This window comes from Tenebrio molitor, chromosome 5 (assembly GCF_963966145.1).
Source record: "Tenebrio molitor chromosome 5, icTenMoli1.1, whole genome shotgun sequence".
Classification (NCBI taxonomy): Eukaryota; Metazoa; Arthropoda; class Insecta; order Coleoptera; family Tenebrionidae; genus Tenebrio; species Tenebrio molitor.
Window position 1 is genome coordinate 21024225 of NC_091050.1, and position 18318 is coordinate 21042542.

Sequence of the window (18318 nt, forward strand, 5' to 3'; positions counted from 1 at the left end):
AACATTTTTAGTTCAATAATTAAAAATGAAAACATAACCTAAATATATTTTGTAACTAGATTTTGATGTCGGTACACTCTAGCGGAAAATTTTTATACCCACGTACAGTCAAAACAACCATTTTATTTAAAATTTAATTTTGACAGTCCAGTAGTTTTTTGAATTTACTATAACGGGTGTTTTTTTAAATTTGGCGTCGAAGTAGGCGTTGAACTGTCGATTGTGAACGCACTATACACGTTACGGATCACGGATCAGCTGTTTAAATCTTACGCTTTTACACGAGTGGTGCGATCTCAATCGACACTCCAATGCCTACTTCGACGCCAAATTTAAAAAAACACCCTTTACATCAAGACAACAATGTGAGAATTGTAAATTTGTGATAATAATGAAAAGACTTCTTCATTTTGTCAATTAAATTGTTATCTTAATATTATTAGTTGACACATTTTGTCCTCTTCTACTGAGTAGTAAGAGTTACCTGGTTTATATTAGTCTGCGGTAATATTTTCCTCTGCAGAAATGTTATATTCTTACAAAGTCGTTCTGCAATAACTCTAACGTATTCAACTATGTATAGCCGGATAGATCTCCCGATTGCTCTCCGAACAGAAAATATTAAGAGAAAATACTGGAATACATATTTAGGTTTGCATTTTTTTTTTACGAGTATCTAATAGCGCACTAACAAATTTTTATTAAAATCCAAGTTGTAAAGAAAAAAAGTAATTCCCGGGTGACTTTTTGACGTCAAAAATGGTCGAAAACCTCTACAGCATTTTTTCATAAAATGTTTAGTTTTCTCTAAAAATTATGATCACACACTTGTTGAGAATCACTGATTTATTGTTAACATTTTAAACTAACAAAACAGTTGATTTCAAAATGTGCTCATGGCTCAATTGTGTTTTTTACTAGTAGTCTGGTCTCTGATTTTGATCGATCCCGATCAGAGACAATTTTTTTTAACATTTCATTTAGAACTTAAAAATAGTTTCCTATCATAAAGATATGCAGGAAGATATCCACAGCGTAGAACGCAGCCAATCAAAATAAAAGAAGATCCAAAAACACACAGTTTTATTAAAATTGTTATTAATTATCAAAAAAATTAAAGGTTAAAAATTAATCAAAAAGAAATCAAAGCGAGTGTTCAAAGTGGTCTCCATTTCCTCTAATGCATGCTTCCACTCGTCTGCGCAAAGATGCAGAAACTCTTGCTAACTCTTCAGGATTTTGTCGAATTTCTTCTGCGGCAACCATAATTCTTTCTAGTAGTTCCTCTTGGTTTTCTACTCGAGTTCGACGATACACCTTAGCTTTCATATACCCCCCTAGATAATAATCGCAACTATTTAAGTCAGGTGAACTAGCAGGCCACGCAGTCGGTTCACCTCTTCCAATCCACCGCAATCCATAAACATTATTTAGGTGATGTCGCACATCAACACTGAAGTGAGCGGGAGAGATTTTGACGAATATTTACAGGTAGGTACTTCTTCTAAAAGTTCTGGTAAATTAAACTGTAAAAAATGTAGGTAAACTTCTCCCGTTAGTCGACGTGGTAGAACATAAGGCCCTATTAATTGTGTTCCGACGATACCAGCCCAAATGTTAACAGAAAATCGGTATTGAGAATTCATCTGACAAATGGCATGCGGGTTTGCATCTGCCCAATGGTGCGTATTATGATAATTTAAAATGCCATCGCGAGTAAAGCAGCATTCATCAGTCATGACTCATGAGTATAGTGGCATGGAACAAAGGATTTTCAGTTACGAGTATTTTTCGTTGAAACCAACGGCAACATCTTCTTCGAGGAGGAAAATCGTTGGGGGGACAAACTTTGCACTCGCTGAATGTGATATGGGTGTAATAGGTTTTCTTGTAGAGTTCTCCATACATTCCAGTGACTAAGACCCACTTCTCGGGCAAGTTGCCTGGATCTTCTTCGGCTCGTTCCAGTATGTCTTCTTCGACCGCTGCTAAACCTTCAGCTCCACCTCTTCCCACAAGTTGATTTTTTGGCAAAACAGAGCCAGTTTCCCGTAATCTATGGGCTACGTTTATGAATGTTTGCCGAAAAGGAAACCTGCGACTTGGATATCTTTCCGCGTATCTTTGTACAGCAGCAAGAGCATTGACATTGCACTCCCCGTATACAAAATGAATATCAGCATATTTCGCAATGTAATTCGTGCATTGTAATCAAATTTTTTATTGTCAAAACTGTTGTCACTTGACATCGTGGTTTCCAAGAAAACGTATTCAACGAAGGTAGGACTTTTGTTGAAAATTTTTACGTAAAATAAAGCATCCGCTATTAAACTCAGTGGTTCTCAAAATGTGGTAATCCAAAATAAAAAGATTTTTTCTGGCAAAAGTATCCAATTTAGAACAAAATGCCATGAAGCTTTTGAACTTTCTAAAGCATTTCCTAACACCCTGTATATGTAAGTGAAAATGTTTCGTTCAACATTATCAACTTTATTATGCATTTTTTGTACAAATTATTTTAGAATTGTACATATTAAGCCATTATTTCCAGTGACATTTACCAATTACAAAATAATCGTTACAGTTTCCATCGAATCGAATGACAAACATTTAAACAGAATTTTGTTCGCCACAACTATTACGAAATTTCGTATCACTGGAAATTTCAAATAATAAAATACACTTTCTCCGAACCCCATAAAATAGTGAAGGAATGCAACTGTTATCATTTCTGAACGATGACAAATTTAAATAAATTCCAAAACTAGATCTACTAAGATCGTCAAGTCGTCGAGAAAGGTTAAACTGTTTATAAAAAGATGGCAAATTTCTTGATTACAATTTCTAAAAAGAAGCTACTTGTACAAATATAATTTATTAGATTATAATAATCGGCGGCCGTGACTTTTATAAAATACGGCAATACCGATCATCACCTCAAATTATCCGCTTCCTGATTAAAGATCAGACCAATTCTGATAAATTGCACTTGATTCTTCCACAGAATTTTACATAGAAAATACAAATAATTCCTCCTAAATTTATATATTTTTATTTCAAGGTGTAACTAAAATGCGTGTGGTAATTTTAACAGGTGGCAGAAATTGTTAAATGAAACGTTTTTTCTATTAGAATTTTTTACGAAAAAGCATTACAAATTGATTTAAAATTTGGAATAAATTAGTCATCAAAATGTATACCTACCCGTCTATGGGTAAGGGTGACAATTTTCTGTTGTGATTGAAACAGAGCCTTGTCAAAAAAGTAAATTAAATTAATAAATTAAAATTCTCACGATTACAAAAAAAATAGAGACTAGTTAATCGCACAAAACGACTCGTTTGGTAAAAATTGTGGGGTAAAAAATCTTGGAAAATTTTGCAAAATGTTATAGAGAAAAGTTTCATAAATTGACGAGTTCTTCCACTAATTAAAATTAACACACGTATTTCAGATACACCCTGTATACTTAATATAATAAAAGTACATTAAAATTTGCAAATTTTTTAATTTACCAAATTGGACAGGGTAAGTTCAAGGATGCTGATCTACAGTTAGTTATAACAGCATCCAATAATTAAATTCGCTAGCTTACATAACCACTAATTTTTTGCCGTTTTCGAGAAACATCACAAAGATGCAAACTTCGCCAAATCTTACCTCAAGCCAATCTAAATATAGGCGTAACTCATTTAGCGGCCCACCTATTGACAAAAAGTGAAGCTGGAAGCCGGATGTTGTTAGTAAAATTTATTATCGCCTAAATACACCTTGTACGAATACGACACGGAGAAATGTTAATATCAAGTGAAATTTCCTACGATAAGATAAACAATTTATCGATTAAAATACAGTTGGCAGATTTTTTTATTAATATTCCAGATTATAAATTCGAGTTTTACAACTAAACAGGCACCAGTTTTAGGATATTTTAGGTCTGTGACATACTTGCGGTTCCGCCGTAATAGTACCGGTGCAATATTTCTTTTCTTGTCGGTCTAGAACCGCCAGCAGACCGCAGATGCAATACTAGCCTTATATCATCTTGTACAACACAATCTGAATAAGAAGCTCATAACGCAGATGGAGAAACTAAAAAAATATTCTTGGGAAGTTTATTACAAAAACATGGCAATATAAATTCCACTTTAATGTCTATTTTATTAATAATACACATTTAGTGCCAACTAAAAGGCAAAATCTTAAATGGTTAAATCAGATGTGCGTAGATTTGCATAATTTAATTTTGTTCTTGATTTCTTTATTAAAATATACCAGTGTGTTTCAGAATGTATTATCCTGAGGCTAAAACTCTAGGGAGCGAAGAATTCTTATTCGCGGAATGGTCATTTATTAATAGTTATTTTCATATGAGCAGCGCTGTTAGATCGCTTTTCAGGTATGAGGCCGAAGTTTGAAGCACGAGGCGTCAGTCGAGTGATGCAAAACAGGCTGAATACCTGAAAACTGACAGCGCACAAATATTGAATAACGTTTTTCGTATTCTTTTGGGCAAAGTCTTAAAAAAGCATTAATTAATTGTAAATTTTGAGGCTATCTTTGACAGATGTCAAGTTAGGTATATGTATAAACTGAAAATTTTATATACAGGGTGATGAAAAAAAAGTGCCCGTGCTAACCTGCACGTTATAAAGTATTATTAACTAAACACGAATTCGAAATCCAAAATTAAATTTGTCCACTCTTCGCCAAGATATAAGATTTCCTTTTTAGACAATAAAAATCTATATGATCAACCGTTTAGTAATAATTTTATTGTTGAAGTATAGATTTTGGTTGAGTTGATCATGTTCTTAAGTAAAAAATGCAAAAAGTCTATCGGAACCAACGTTATTAAAGATGTTAGAGTACCATTTCTTGGGTTCAAAGAAAATTCGTCAATGTTACAACATTGCAAATCTCCTAAGATACAGAAACATGTAATTTTTGAAAACGATAGCAACAATAGGTAATTCAATTTTTAATGTTAATGCTTTTGTCAAATTTAACCTGTCAATTTTCCAAAAAGTCTGAAAAAATGGCATACAATTTTAACGAATATGTAGACATGTTACTCTGCTTGGGTGCATCAAATGATAACGCATCTGAAGCAGCAAGAGACTACGCAAGACTGTACCCCCAACGACGTCATCCAGATGCTAAGGTAATAAGAAGACTGATGCAGCGATTAAGAGAAAACGGCCAAATAATGCCTCTTTATGTAAATCGTGGAAGACCTCGTGAAGTTCGAACACCAGCTTTGGAGTAAGCTATTTTGGAAGCAATTGAAAATGCGCCAGGACGAAGTAGACGAGGATTGGCGCGAAAGCTTCACGTAGCCTATCGCACGGTACAAGGTATCCTGGCTGACGAACATTATCATCCTTATCACTATGATAAAAAGTGCAAGCTCTTCGTCCAGGTGATTATCCCCTCAGAGTAGAATTTTGTGAATGGCTACTTGGACGTCACAGAATCCATCCTAGGTTTATTCAAAACATTTTATGATTTTATGGACAGATGAATCATATTTTTCTCAAGACGGCATTTTTAATCAACACAATAATCATATCTGGGCAACTGAAAATCCTTTCGCTGTGCATCCTTGCGCACATCAGCACCGCTTCGGAATTAATTTGTGGGCTGGGGTCATTGATAATAACCTTGTAGGACCTTTTACGCCACCTGCCAGAGTGAATGCAGAAAATTTTCTACAATTTTTACAAAATGACTCAAGTTTTGCCCCTTGCAATTTTGAGGCAAATGTGGCTACAAATAGATGGCGCCCCTCCACATTTTGGTAGGATAGTACGGGATTGGTGTGACGAGATTTATCCAAATAGATGGATTGGTAGAGATGGCGCGATTGCTTGCCCCCCCGGTCACCTGACCTTAATCCTTGTGATTTCTTCCTCTGGAGTCACCTCCAAAATTTTGTATATGCTACGCCGATTCCTAAGAGGAATTAACAGAAAGAATCAACGCAGCAGTTAATACCATAAATATTCTTATGCTTCAAAGGGTTCAAGAGAACATTGTTCGAAGAGCAGCATTGTGCATTGAAGTTGGTGGGAGAAATTTCGAACAGCTACTATAAGATTTAAACATTTACCTTTTTGTTCAATTTATTGTAAATTAAAATTTTGATTCATATCCACATGACAGCCTTATTTTTATGCAGGTGACAGAATCTCTCATCAGCATTGGTTTCTTAGATACGGCGAAGTACGTGAATATAATATTTTTTAGAAAAAAAAAAAGTGCAATATTGCCAATTTGCACTGTTAGGAAAGCTGTTTAATTTTTAAAAGAATGTTTTTAGACCATTTTTGTGTTGACTTTCACAATACTTCGTCAGAAAAGGACATTTAAGTTTCAGTCGTGGGCACTTTTTTTTCATCACCCTGTATTTATATACCACTTTTCACGTTATGTATGTCGGGAAACGAACACGAAAAAGTTGTAAAATATAGTTGTTGAAGTTTGTTTATTTTTGAAATGTATAAAATCAAAATTCTAGCTGTAAAAAAAATGCCTTTGTGAAAAGAGTCGCCGGAAGAAATCGATAAGAATATGATGAGTGACGCATCAAATGGCTAAGAAGCGCTCCCAAGATTTTAGATTTGACAAAGATTACTGTACTCTATACCTAATTTAATACGATAGACATCATCAACTTCAATTATGCGAATGGATTTATTGTTACGGTAGATTACTTTGATCTCTGGATCTTTTATTCTGAGAAAGGACAATAATTTTATTCACTCCCGAAGGAGGGTTTTCTTAACCTTTTCAGACATATTGGAAAATATGGATCTGCTAAGGAATGTGTTCGGAAAATAATTTAGGGGTGGAGGTACTGACCCACCATCCCCTAAAAAATCCACCGTAGGTCAGACAGTTCTGGAACAGCCAAATCAAGGGCGTAAAAAAAATGTGGTCGAGAGGCCTGGTGTTTGCTTTTGTTTCAATTAACGTATGGCGTAGCTTTATCATCTGTCAAACCATAGATGTCAAACGTAATTTAGCTCACAAGCAATGATGTGAATTATTTCTTTTGCAAAAAAAAAAAACAACCAACAAACGGAAGTTTCCTGTTTATCGTAGTGCTAAATCATGTTTTTTTTTCTAAAAATTTATTATCAAATTTACTATAAACTTATCAAAGTAAGGTTAAGTATTTGAAGGAAATCGAAAAAAAACGAGCCACACTTACAAGAAAGAAAATCAACTGCTTTACCACTTTTTTTTTAATGCTAGTTACACCAAATATAGTCAATTTCATATAAATGTGCATCTAAGCAAGCCATGAAAATGTGATTTTCTGTTGGTATTAAAGCTAAAGCTAGTGACTTTGACTTTCAAAGTTGTTTGTTCTGCGCGAACCCGATTTGACTAATTTTTCATTTTTTGTACATTTTAACATTGCTGATTTCAAAAGCAATGTTATGTCTTTTTACTGATTAAATTAAAGTAATTCTTATTTGTTTTTGTCTTTGTATTTTTACCAAGTAAAGATTTATTGGACATGACCTTCATAAATGTGACTTTTGTAATGTAACTAAATTAAAGGTGCTTTTACACATGTACAGCTCACTTGATGATCATTTACGAGTATATGAAATCAACTATATGCATTTTAATTATTTTAGGTAACTTTACGAAAATTCATTATGTTCGAAGGAATAATACTCGTATTTCCTTCAACATTCATGAATATTTGAAAAATACTCCTACATTTCATCAATTTATTAGATTCACTTTAAATTGAAGACTCGAGGCTCCTCTGAATGTTCTGTGACGTCACACGTTTTCTAAGAATCTGTTTAAAAAAATAAGACAAAGAAGTAATACCTAATGCGTATAAATATTCATAAACGGTGTAAACAAACGTCTAAAACTGTTAAAATGATATATTTTATATCTTCAAAGAGAGGACAAAATAGAAAATTAGACAAATTCTTGTTAAATATTTAAAATGTAATATTTTATGTTGAAGCTTTGTTAAGAGGAATGTTGTGGTTTTTGGTTAGTTAATAAAGTAATTAAAAGACTTGTTAAAGTATTTCCATGAAACTTAACCTGTCCAACTTGTTTTTGTTACAATCAGCTGTCCTTTCGGTAAACTATACACTAACTGTCAAAGACAAAATCAATTTCTTTCAATTCCATTTAGTAGAAAATCGATTAAACGAAATTAATTTTAAAAGCAGCATTTACGAATAAATAAGAAAAAGTATTATAGAGTTGGACACATTTGAAAAGATTTGTTGCAATCATTAAAAATGATCTTCTATCATTTCATTTTGGTATGGTTTAATTAAGTGATAGATATAAGAATACGAAATGTCCACTTGCGGGTCTATTTTAAGAGAATCTAGTCATTTAATCTAATCTCTTACTGCTACAAAATTCGACAATGTGCATAAATATACCATAATGTGGACCAGCTTTTCCTGTTTTATTAAATTTAAAAATAAATGAAGGTTGACAGATTTAATTGCAGCCTATAATAAAATATGAAAATTCACGCTTTTTATTATTTTATTTGAATCTTAAATAAAAATATTCTTAAAATAAGGTTATAACACAAACGTTGATATAAAAAAGATAGTCAATTAGCGATTAATTGCTGAATCGTATTACATCAGTTTCAAAGAGATCTTCCAACGATGTTTAACATTAATTTACAGTGCTTACCTATTTCTAAATAACGTTAAGAATAAATCTGAAACATACGTTTTATATAAATAAATAATCAAGGTAAATTACAAGCAATCAGGACAACATTCCTCATATATGTACTTTTAATTATTCTAGAAATGCTGACTGAGATTTAAGTGGTCATCTGTTTGCCCAGCATACAGTTTAAAAATTAAAAGGTAAGATTAACTAAATACAACCTATAAACTATTAGGTATTATCATATAAAAAAAAAATCAGTACAAGACATGTCAGAGTAAAGAAATGTCAAGGCAACGACAACTTCGTCATTAAATAACAATTTTAAATTTAAAAAAATACAATTAGGTGCATCTTTCCATGGCATTTCATCGTTCCCTAAGGGGTTTCACACGGAAATCGGAAATAACGCTTGGACAAAACTTGATGTAACAGGTTATAACGTGGAACCGAAGACTAAATTTACTTTAAACGATTTTGTTGTACGCAAATTGTCTTCGCCCCGAAATCAAGTTACAACGACAATGTGCAAACTCTTTGAATAGTATTTGCTGAAAGGCTTCATCTTTAAACAAAAATTCGAACATGAGAGAGGTCTTTCTAAGTTTGAGCATGGATCAAGACAATAACTAGTTCATATCAACATGATAAAGTAATCAACCATACTTTAAGTAAAATGTCTTAATATTAAAGTTTACAAATATTCTCCTTGAGATTCATTTTCTTAATAGGAAATATAATTAGTTTTTCCACTCTCTAAATAGTAAGTATGTTGTTATGACATTGATTTGATCGATGCAGGTACAACTTTTTTGACCTAGCGTTGGTTACTATTAACGACGGGATGTGAGTAACCACTTACCTCCCAAGGGGAAGTAACTGACAAAAATTAAACCAAACAAAACACTTATATGCCATCTGGTAACGTTCCTTCGGCAGGAGGAAGGAACATGCAATGTTTGCAGCCTCAGTCAGCAACTTCCATTTCTCTTTCACTTTTGTTCAGATTCATTTTACAAACTTTTGGCACAACGCTTTTAATATTGACGTTTTGTGTGATGAAAACCGTAGCAACCGGCCACAGACATACTAATATTTTATTCAAATATTTAAAATTAATAATTAATTTTAGTTTAGTTTCTTTTTAATTAATTATTAATTAAAAAGAAACTATGCAATTCAAAATAACTTTGAGAGTAGAAAAAAGTTAATAAACAATTCGGGAGGTAAATATTAACCAGTCTCGAACGCCATTGCCAGCCCTCGCTATTAGCCGCAAACACGTCCTCGACTGGTAAATGTTAGTTATCTCCCTAAATGTCTAAATAACTAAGTATTAAATTACACTCAAATAAGATAGCAAAATACTACAAAGTACTAAATTAACAACAGATATTGAATATCTAAACTAACTTATTTAGAATTAAAAAAAATTAGTCAAGGCAATAGATCAAAAGTGTTAATTCATCAGCGATTCACGATTTGTTTAGTAACATCGTCACGAGCATACTAGTGTTTTTAAAATTCTAGGAAATACTCGTATTGTGTACGTACACACAACAAGAGAATTTAATTCGTTAATTTATTTAAGTTGCTTCTTTTAATTCTTGAAACATGAGAACAAATGCTTAATGAAAAATGTCATTCTCAAGAAAGTTAGAAATTAGACGCTTTAATAAAGGAAGTTGGCCAGAGAATAAAAAATACTGACCTGCTTCACCCGCTGACAAAGATATAATATCTTTCAAGTAGTTTCATGCCATCTAAACCTGGTGAAGACTCGGCAGGAATGGAATTGATAGCTTCTCGAACCTTTTTGTTCATTGACTATTAAACAAGAGTCTCTGGTTTAAAAGCGTCTGGGAAAAAAAGTTCGCGAGATGGTGAAGGATGTTTTTTTTTAGTTCTTCAACAACATCTTCATTGAATGAAGCTAATGAGTCATCCGAGGACAATAATTTAATAGTTCCTCTGATATCAAAATCGGCTACTTTTGCTTCCACTTTCTTAGCTAACGATAAATGTGTACGTTTCTTAGAAGCAGTTCCCAGTATTTGAGGTAGTTCAAAATGAGAAAGATTTTCTTTTATGTGCTTATTGAATGACTTATCAGATTTCTCTGCTACATTGAAAGCTCTATAAGAGAAAAGCAAAGGAAGAGGTGGATTTGGTCAAAAGACAATTATTATTAATAATGGAGCTTAATTTATCTACAGCTAAATATCTACAAGCTGTTGGTAATCTTCTAATAGTTGGTAACTGATGTTTTAAATTAATAAGCAATTTTGTGATTGAATCGGTTGAAGAAAAAGTAGAAGAAGTTGATAGGTTATTATTGATATGATTCTTATCTATGTGAATTTTCAATCTTCAACCTTAAAAGTTTTCCAGGACATAAAGCACAAGGTAATCTTTGAGATCCACTAGGATGACGCGAAGTGCTTCTCATAATCCATGGAAGTAGATGGATTGTTATTAATTTCTTCATTTTTCCTTCTTGTTTTATTAATTTTTGAGGAAAATGATTTGCACAAAAACGGTTAGCCCATTAGTCCATGAATTCTTGTCCTATTAATTTTAAGGCATTTTTCGTTTTTAAAATCACTGTTGCAATCTTCACACCGAAAAACTAATTTTTCTCCAGAAATTTCTGTCCAAGATTAATATTAGCGTTCGAAGGACCTGCGTCGGTTAAATCTTTGTCACTAATTTTCCAATGTGTTGTTCATAAACGAAATTTTGTGTTTTGAGGATATTTAAATTCAAGATAACTATCGTAAGATCGAAAAAAAAATTAGAGTTGGCTGTGACCAACAATTTCAGTTGGCAATTATGTAGTTAAAATTTCAATTATCAGATGTCAGTCAGTCTTAAAAGTTAGGTTAGTGATTTTGAGAACGTTGAAATCTTGATTTTCATAAAGGTGTGCATTATGTGTGACCTGTCGGTTGTAAAAGAATCATGAGGAGCTCCAATCGTATTTACGAACTAGAGTAAATGTTCGAAATGTCCGCCTTCAGCTTCCAAACAAAGGTAACGTTACTCTCTTCGCTTCGTGTTTCCAAATGACCTTCGCAAAGTCGGGACCGGGGACATCAATTAAATTGCAGTTATAAGTAATTACTTGCATTAATTCGGGAATTGTGCCAGACCAATTTTGAACACGTTGTTTTTCAGGTATGGAAAAACAAAATAATCAAGGCAAGTTGTTGATAAGTGCCTTGAAAGTCCGGATTGACAGTTACTATTGTAATTAATGACATCTGATGACATTTGAATTAAATTTTTACATGCTGCCAACTGAAGTAGGTATATTAATTATGGCCATCTCGATTTTTTTAATTTTTGATCGCACGGTATTATTTTCGTCAAGAGAATTATCAGATGATGTTGGCAGAGGCATGAGACACTATTATATTATTATTATATAGTGAATTCCAAAAACATTCGAACTATCAAAGTTCCGTCAAGTTGTCACACTGATTATTTATTATTAACGAAGCTGTCCTAGTACTTTTCAATGTGCTTGGTTGACCACCCTGCAGCAGTACAAACCCCGCCAAATTTTTATGACACAGTGTCAATTACAATTTGTCAACTATTCGAAAAAATGGAAAAACAAAAGATTACAGTACTTAAAGCCAGAGAAAAGCAAGCAATTGACTGTTATAATGAGATCTTCTGGTCTTTGTATTAAATGTTGCAAGTCTTTTTTAAATTTAAACAACTCAACAACAGCCAGAATCATACATAACCTCACAAAAAATAAAACATGATGTTTATGGAATCCACTATATTTTGATTATTGGTTTGCTGTTCATAAATTTTGAAGCTATTGCAATATTGCAACTAATCTAGAGTGATTTTTTCGAAAGTAACAAGAACTGTCATTAGTCTCATCTTTGATAATAACAATAGTTTAAAAATTATTCGTCTAAGACCAAATTCAAATTAGAATGTTTTGTTTGGTATTCAACGATTATGCGTCATTTTTTATACACCTGTATACCTAAACCTATTATCACATTATAATGAATTTATAAAACGAAAGTTTTTCAAATACGTATGTACTGCTCATTTGTTTGGTGTAATCATAAAATTTAACAAAAGATGTCTTTTAAAGAAGAGTAACATTTTCCTCCTTCTTAAAACAACTGAATTAACACAAAAACTGAAGCCTAACTGTGAATCTAAAGTATCAAAAGATCTTAGCCAACTTTTTTCTGTCCAGACGTAATTTTTATAATTTTTTTATTTAGGCAAAACATTTTATTTCTAAATTGTATTTATGTTCAAAATTAAAATATGTTCTATTGCAGAGTGTGCTACTAGGAATCTGTAATTTTTAGCAAAGCAAAACTACCATAAGACATTATTCATTTTTTTTACATTAATTACGACGAATTTAAACTTTTCTCTAGAAATGGATGAGAAACAACAAAATGGACACTGATTTGACACTATCGCCGTGGGTATTCGCTAACTGGCATCAAGATGTACCTAACTAAAATGTTTCCTGCAAGAAGAATGCGCGTCTAACGTGGATGAACAAAAAAAAGTCGGTACTTACTGTCTTAAAGGAAAAATTTAGCAAACGTAAAATTTGCTCCACAGCGGAACGAGCAAACTCTCTACGCACGTTTCAACGATTCGAATTAAAAAAATTTATTTTGAGGTTATAAATTATTAAGAAGCTGCAACGGCAATAGGTCTATTAAATAGAAAATAAGTTAAGGCCGGTGTGCTTCACAGTTCTTCCAAAAAATAAAAACAAGAGAGCCTCAACTGTGTCGCGGTGCCAGCCGCGGAAAGACCGAGCGCAAAACGCCGAAGAAAAGCTGACATCCCGGAGCCGAACCGCCAATGTTCCTCGGACTGTAGCAGAAGTGACGTCGGCCAATGGGGGTCGTAGATGTAGGCCGAGTATATAAGCAGTCAGAGACAAGGCGGAGGGTCTGTCAATTGTGTTCAGCGGTGTAGTGCTTTAGTTTTGATAGTGATGGCGCGCAAGCAAGGTGCGCTGTTCGTTCTTGCGATATGTGCCTGTACCGGTGAGTACCTTCCTGAAAGCGAAACCCACTTGCTTTCAGTCCTGCTAGTCGCGCACGGGCCCTGTCTAGCCATTGTGGACGACGAAGAAATTTATTTTTAACGTTTGCTTTCACTTGTCACGAGATAAATACGGCCTTCGGTAATGGACACAGCAAACAGGTTCTCGTTCTTTTCCCATTAATTCGTACTTTTTTCCTCAATCACGATCGCCACTTTTTCCGAAAATAAAAAATACGGTCGCAAGAAATTCTAATTGCTTTTCGTACCCCACTCCCCGACGTACATTCCAACGCGGAACGGGAAAAATTTCACAAATCTGGCGAAAATCGAGGAGACTTCGACGCGCAGTCAGGACGCCTTCCCGGAAGCAAGACCACGCAAGAAAGTCATTGTTCGTCGCTCTTAACCGCGATTCGCGCTAACAAAAACAATAAACACAGACTGTTCAATTTCCAATCTGGCCGATTGAAAACTTCGACGATAAATTATGCACGACACGCTTTTCTCTCGCGCGCTTAATTACAACATTTCCTAAATATGTGGGGCCACGATTCGGAGCGCTGTTTCAAAAGTCCATCCACTCGAGATTTCAGAATCGGTCAAATTTAGAGTGAGCCTTAAATTGTAGAAATTTTACCTGTAGGTGATAAAATATGTGATATCGTGAAAGTTGATTGCCTTGCAGTTTTCTCTCTAGATTTTTAGAAGATATCCACTCATTTATTTGTCGACTTGTTTGTCTGTCATTCCTGGCATATTCCGGATTTATCGGATTTTTTTTTCGTGCAGTCATTACTGAAAGGTCGACACCACTTTCATAATCGTTATTACCCGCCATTAACTAATGCGGTAAATTATTTAATTAACATGTTCTCTCCTACACTTGCTTTTCAAACGGTCGCCACTGAAACGGAGTTGCGATGAAGCTCCTCCTCTCTCTAGAGAGTTTGTTTCCCGCGAACACAATAGAAAATAAATGTAAATATTGTATCAGGAGCCTGACCCGGTTTCGGCTTTTTGCAAAATCGAAATGAATTTTCATTAGCTCCGTTTTTACGTGAACACAATCCGACGAACTTAACAATCAAATTGTGCAACTCGAAAATCGAATCTCAGAATATTTGCATATAATATGAGGAGACTGTACGACAAGATTATAAATTGAAATTGTTGGGTAATTTATCAAGAGCGATAATTTATGGACGGGGGGAACCCCATAGGTGGTCATTAAGGCGACAAAGTAAATAATAAAAATCGATTTAATTGATTCGCTCGAGTCTCCACCCAAATTCCTAGAAGTGCCCCTGAATGGCATTAACAACAATTAAAAAGTTTCATCGTGGTTAACCTTGTCGACGTGAAAAAAGACATTATACAAGAGTTTTCTGCTATTTCGCGAGTTCGCATGTTGTAAATAAATAGGAGCATGAAACCACAGTCCACTTTTCAGAGATTACGTAATTATTTTGATTACGTCAGGACTGGAGGCAATTTTCTGGTTGGATATTGATTTTTTCGTTTGTAACTTAGGTGGCGATGTATTTTTTCACGTGGCGAATTTAATCTCGCCGTCGAATCTTTAATCGAAAATTTGACTTTCTCTCGAGTGGTCATTATGCATGTGCGCGCGACGAATCCACACTTGAGCGTGTTAAAATGACATTCGTGACATTAACGTACCGTTGCGTAAGCACTAACAGTTTGCACTTTATCGCTTTTTTCGAATCCCGCTTTTCAGTGTTTGCACAACAACAACAAGGCGAAGAGACCGCCCCCAAGAAGGAAGACAGTTTCGAGGCGGAATTATGCAAAGATAAGGACGCCGGTGAATGGTTCCGTTTGGTGGCAGGAGAAGGAGATAACTGCCGTGACGTCATCCAATGCACATCTTCTGTAAGTAAGACAGATGAACGAACGACGTTCACTTCCTGCTCTTTTAATTATCTGGCGTGGCAAAAAAGCGCGCCGCGCGACTTTTCTTGGGCACGGCCGAATTTCGCTGATCGTGTGATCCGGTTGCAGGGCCTGCAAGCCATCCGCTGCCCCGCGGGCTTGTACTTCGACATCGACAAGCAGACCTGCGATTGGAAGGACTCCGTCAAGAACTGCAAGCTGAAGAACAAGGAGCGCAAGGTGAAGCCGCTCCTGATCACCGACGAACCGCTCTGCCCGGACGGGTCTTTGGCTTGCGGGGACGGCAACTGCATAGAGAGAGGCCTGTTCTGCAACGGCGAGAAGGACTGCTCGGACGGGTCCGACGAAAATAGTTGCGGTAAGGATAGAACGTAGAACGTTGGTTGTCGGGTCTGCGTTGCATCCTTGGGTCGAGTGACGGCGATAAATCTCGTCGACTTTCCCTTTCGCGGGCTGGAATGCAGATGGATTGTTTACCGATGGAGCTAGATCTCGGCCCAGGGACCTTGTGAGGTTACATTTAATGCGAAAGTCGGCATTAAGAAATAACTTTCGTTGTCCTTGATGTAACGTCTACAACGTCGGCGGGTGCGGCGCCGCAATACACGCCACTTTGACGGCCCACTTTCCATCACAAGAATGTAGGTGCTCGCCAAAGCTGCCTCTCAACTATCAAACATCTTGTTGCGACATTATCACCCTTTACTCGCTTTTTAATCGCAACCTTTACAAACACGTTTCACTTTTTCCAAAGAACTATTATGTTAATTGGCTCGATTTTGGCGGCGACGTTTGCCAGTAGATGTGCTCCGATGAAAGTACCGCCACTCTCACTTTCTTCTAGATATCGACAACGATCCGAATCGCGCTCCTCCGTGCGACCCCGCCGTCTGCGTCCTCCCCGATTGCTTCTGCTCGGAGGACGGCACCACCATCCCCGGAGACCTCCCCGCCAAAGACGTCCCGCAGATGATCACGATCACCTTCGATGACGCCATCAACAACAACAACATCGAGCTCTACAAGGAGATCTTCAACGGTAAGCGCAAGAACCCGAACGGGTGCGACATCAAAGCCACCTACTTCGTTTCCCACAAGTACACCAACTACTCGGCGATGCAGGAGATGCACCGCAAGGGCCACGAGATCGCAGTGCACTCCATCACGTAGGTCGCAAATCGCCCCCCTCGAAACCGCATCATTTATTCAATTATTTCAGTCACAATGACGACGAGCGCTTCTGGTCCAACGCCACCGTCGACGACTGGGCCAAAGAGATGGCCGGCATGAGGATCATCGCCGAGAAGTACGCCAACTTGACCGACAACAGCGTGGTCGGAGTCAGAGCTCCGTACTTGCGAGTGGGCGGCAACAACCAGTTCACCATGATGGAGGAACAAGCCTTCTTGTACGACTCCACCATCACCGCTCCCCTCAGCAACCCACCCCTCTGGCCCTACACCATGTACTTCAGGATGCCCCATCGCTGCCACGGAAACTTGCAGAGTTGTCCCACCAGGAGTCACGCCGTTTGGGAGATGGTCCTGAACGAGTTGGACCGCAGGGAAGACCCCACCAACGACGAGTACCTTCCGGGGTGCGCCATGGTGGACTCCTGCTCCAATATCTTGACCGGAGACCAGTTCTACAACTTCCTCAACCACAACTTCGACCGTCACTACGAAGAGAACAGAGCGCCGCTCGGTCTCTACTTCCACGCGGCTTGGCTGAAGAACAACCCCGAATTCTTGGACGCCTTCTTGTACTGGGTCGACGAGATCTTGGCCAACCACAACGACGTCTACTTCGTTACCATGACACAAGTAATCCAATGGATCCAGAATCCGAGAACCGTCACCGAGTCCAAGAACTTCGAGCCCTGGAGGGAGAAGTGCGTCGTGGAGGGAATTCCTCACTGTTGGGTGCCACACTCTTGCAAGCTCACCTCCAAGGAGGTTCCCGGGGAGACCATCAACCTCCAAACTTGCGTGCGTTGTCCCAACAATTACCCGTGGGTTAACGATCCTACCGGAGACGGTTTCTTCTAAGTCACCCATTTAGCTAATAATTAAGGGACTTTAAATAGTGTCACCCTTGCCAAAATGGCTCTTAACTGGGGTTTTAGTGATCCTACTGTTCCATCTTATATTTATTATTTCTCAATGACTGTATGCGTGATTATTTGTTGATTTTTTGTAATAAATATATCTTGATAAGTTTAGACTGTTAATTTCTCGATTTAATATCCTAATGGCGAATAGCGTTCTCTATGTGAATTACACAGACATGTAACATACACTCCTAGTAGGTATATGTAAATTTATAAACGATTGTGTTTTGTAAAAATTTTAATAAAACCATAATCATAGAAATTTAATAACCGTTTCTCTCGACTCACTTACCCATCCACTCAACAAATTTAACCGTAAAGTGCCAAGAGACCGGTGATCAAACTCGCTCGACCAAAGAAGGCAAATTATACAGAAGCAACTCTCTTCGAGTGGAATAAAATCAGGGTCGAAACGGATTTGCGAGAAGAGTCGGCTTGACCCAAACCTCGATTGATAAAATTCGGCAAAAAACTGATTTTAATTTGTACCAGACCCAATTCAAGGTAGCATTCCAGTTACCCTTGTTTTTTCCATAAATGTAAAACGTTTTAGTGTCGTT

The 18318-nt window shown here is 36.4% G+C and overlaps 1 protein-coding gene across 1 annotated transcript; it reads left to right on the forward strand.

Annotated features, from left to right (window-relative positions):
* Nucleotides 1–13560: 13560 nt before the first annotated feature.
* On the forward strand, nucleotides 13561–17864 carry serp (chitin deacetylase-like protein serp). Its single transcript, XM_069047182.1, has 5 exons — nucleotides 13561–13733; nucleotides 15473–15627; nucleotides 15757–16006; nucleotides 16493–16814; nucleotides 16868–17864. The coding sequence occupies exons 1-5, from the start codon at nucleotides 13682–13684 to the stop codon at nucleotides 17694–17696; spliced, it is 1608 nt and encodes a 535-aa protein (XP_068903283.1). The 5' UTR covers nucleotides 13561–13681; the 3' UTR covers nucleotides 17697–17864.
* Nucleotides 17865–18318: the final 454 nt, after the last annotated feature.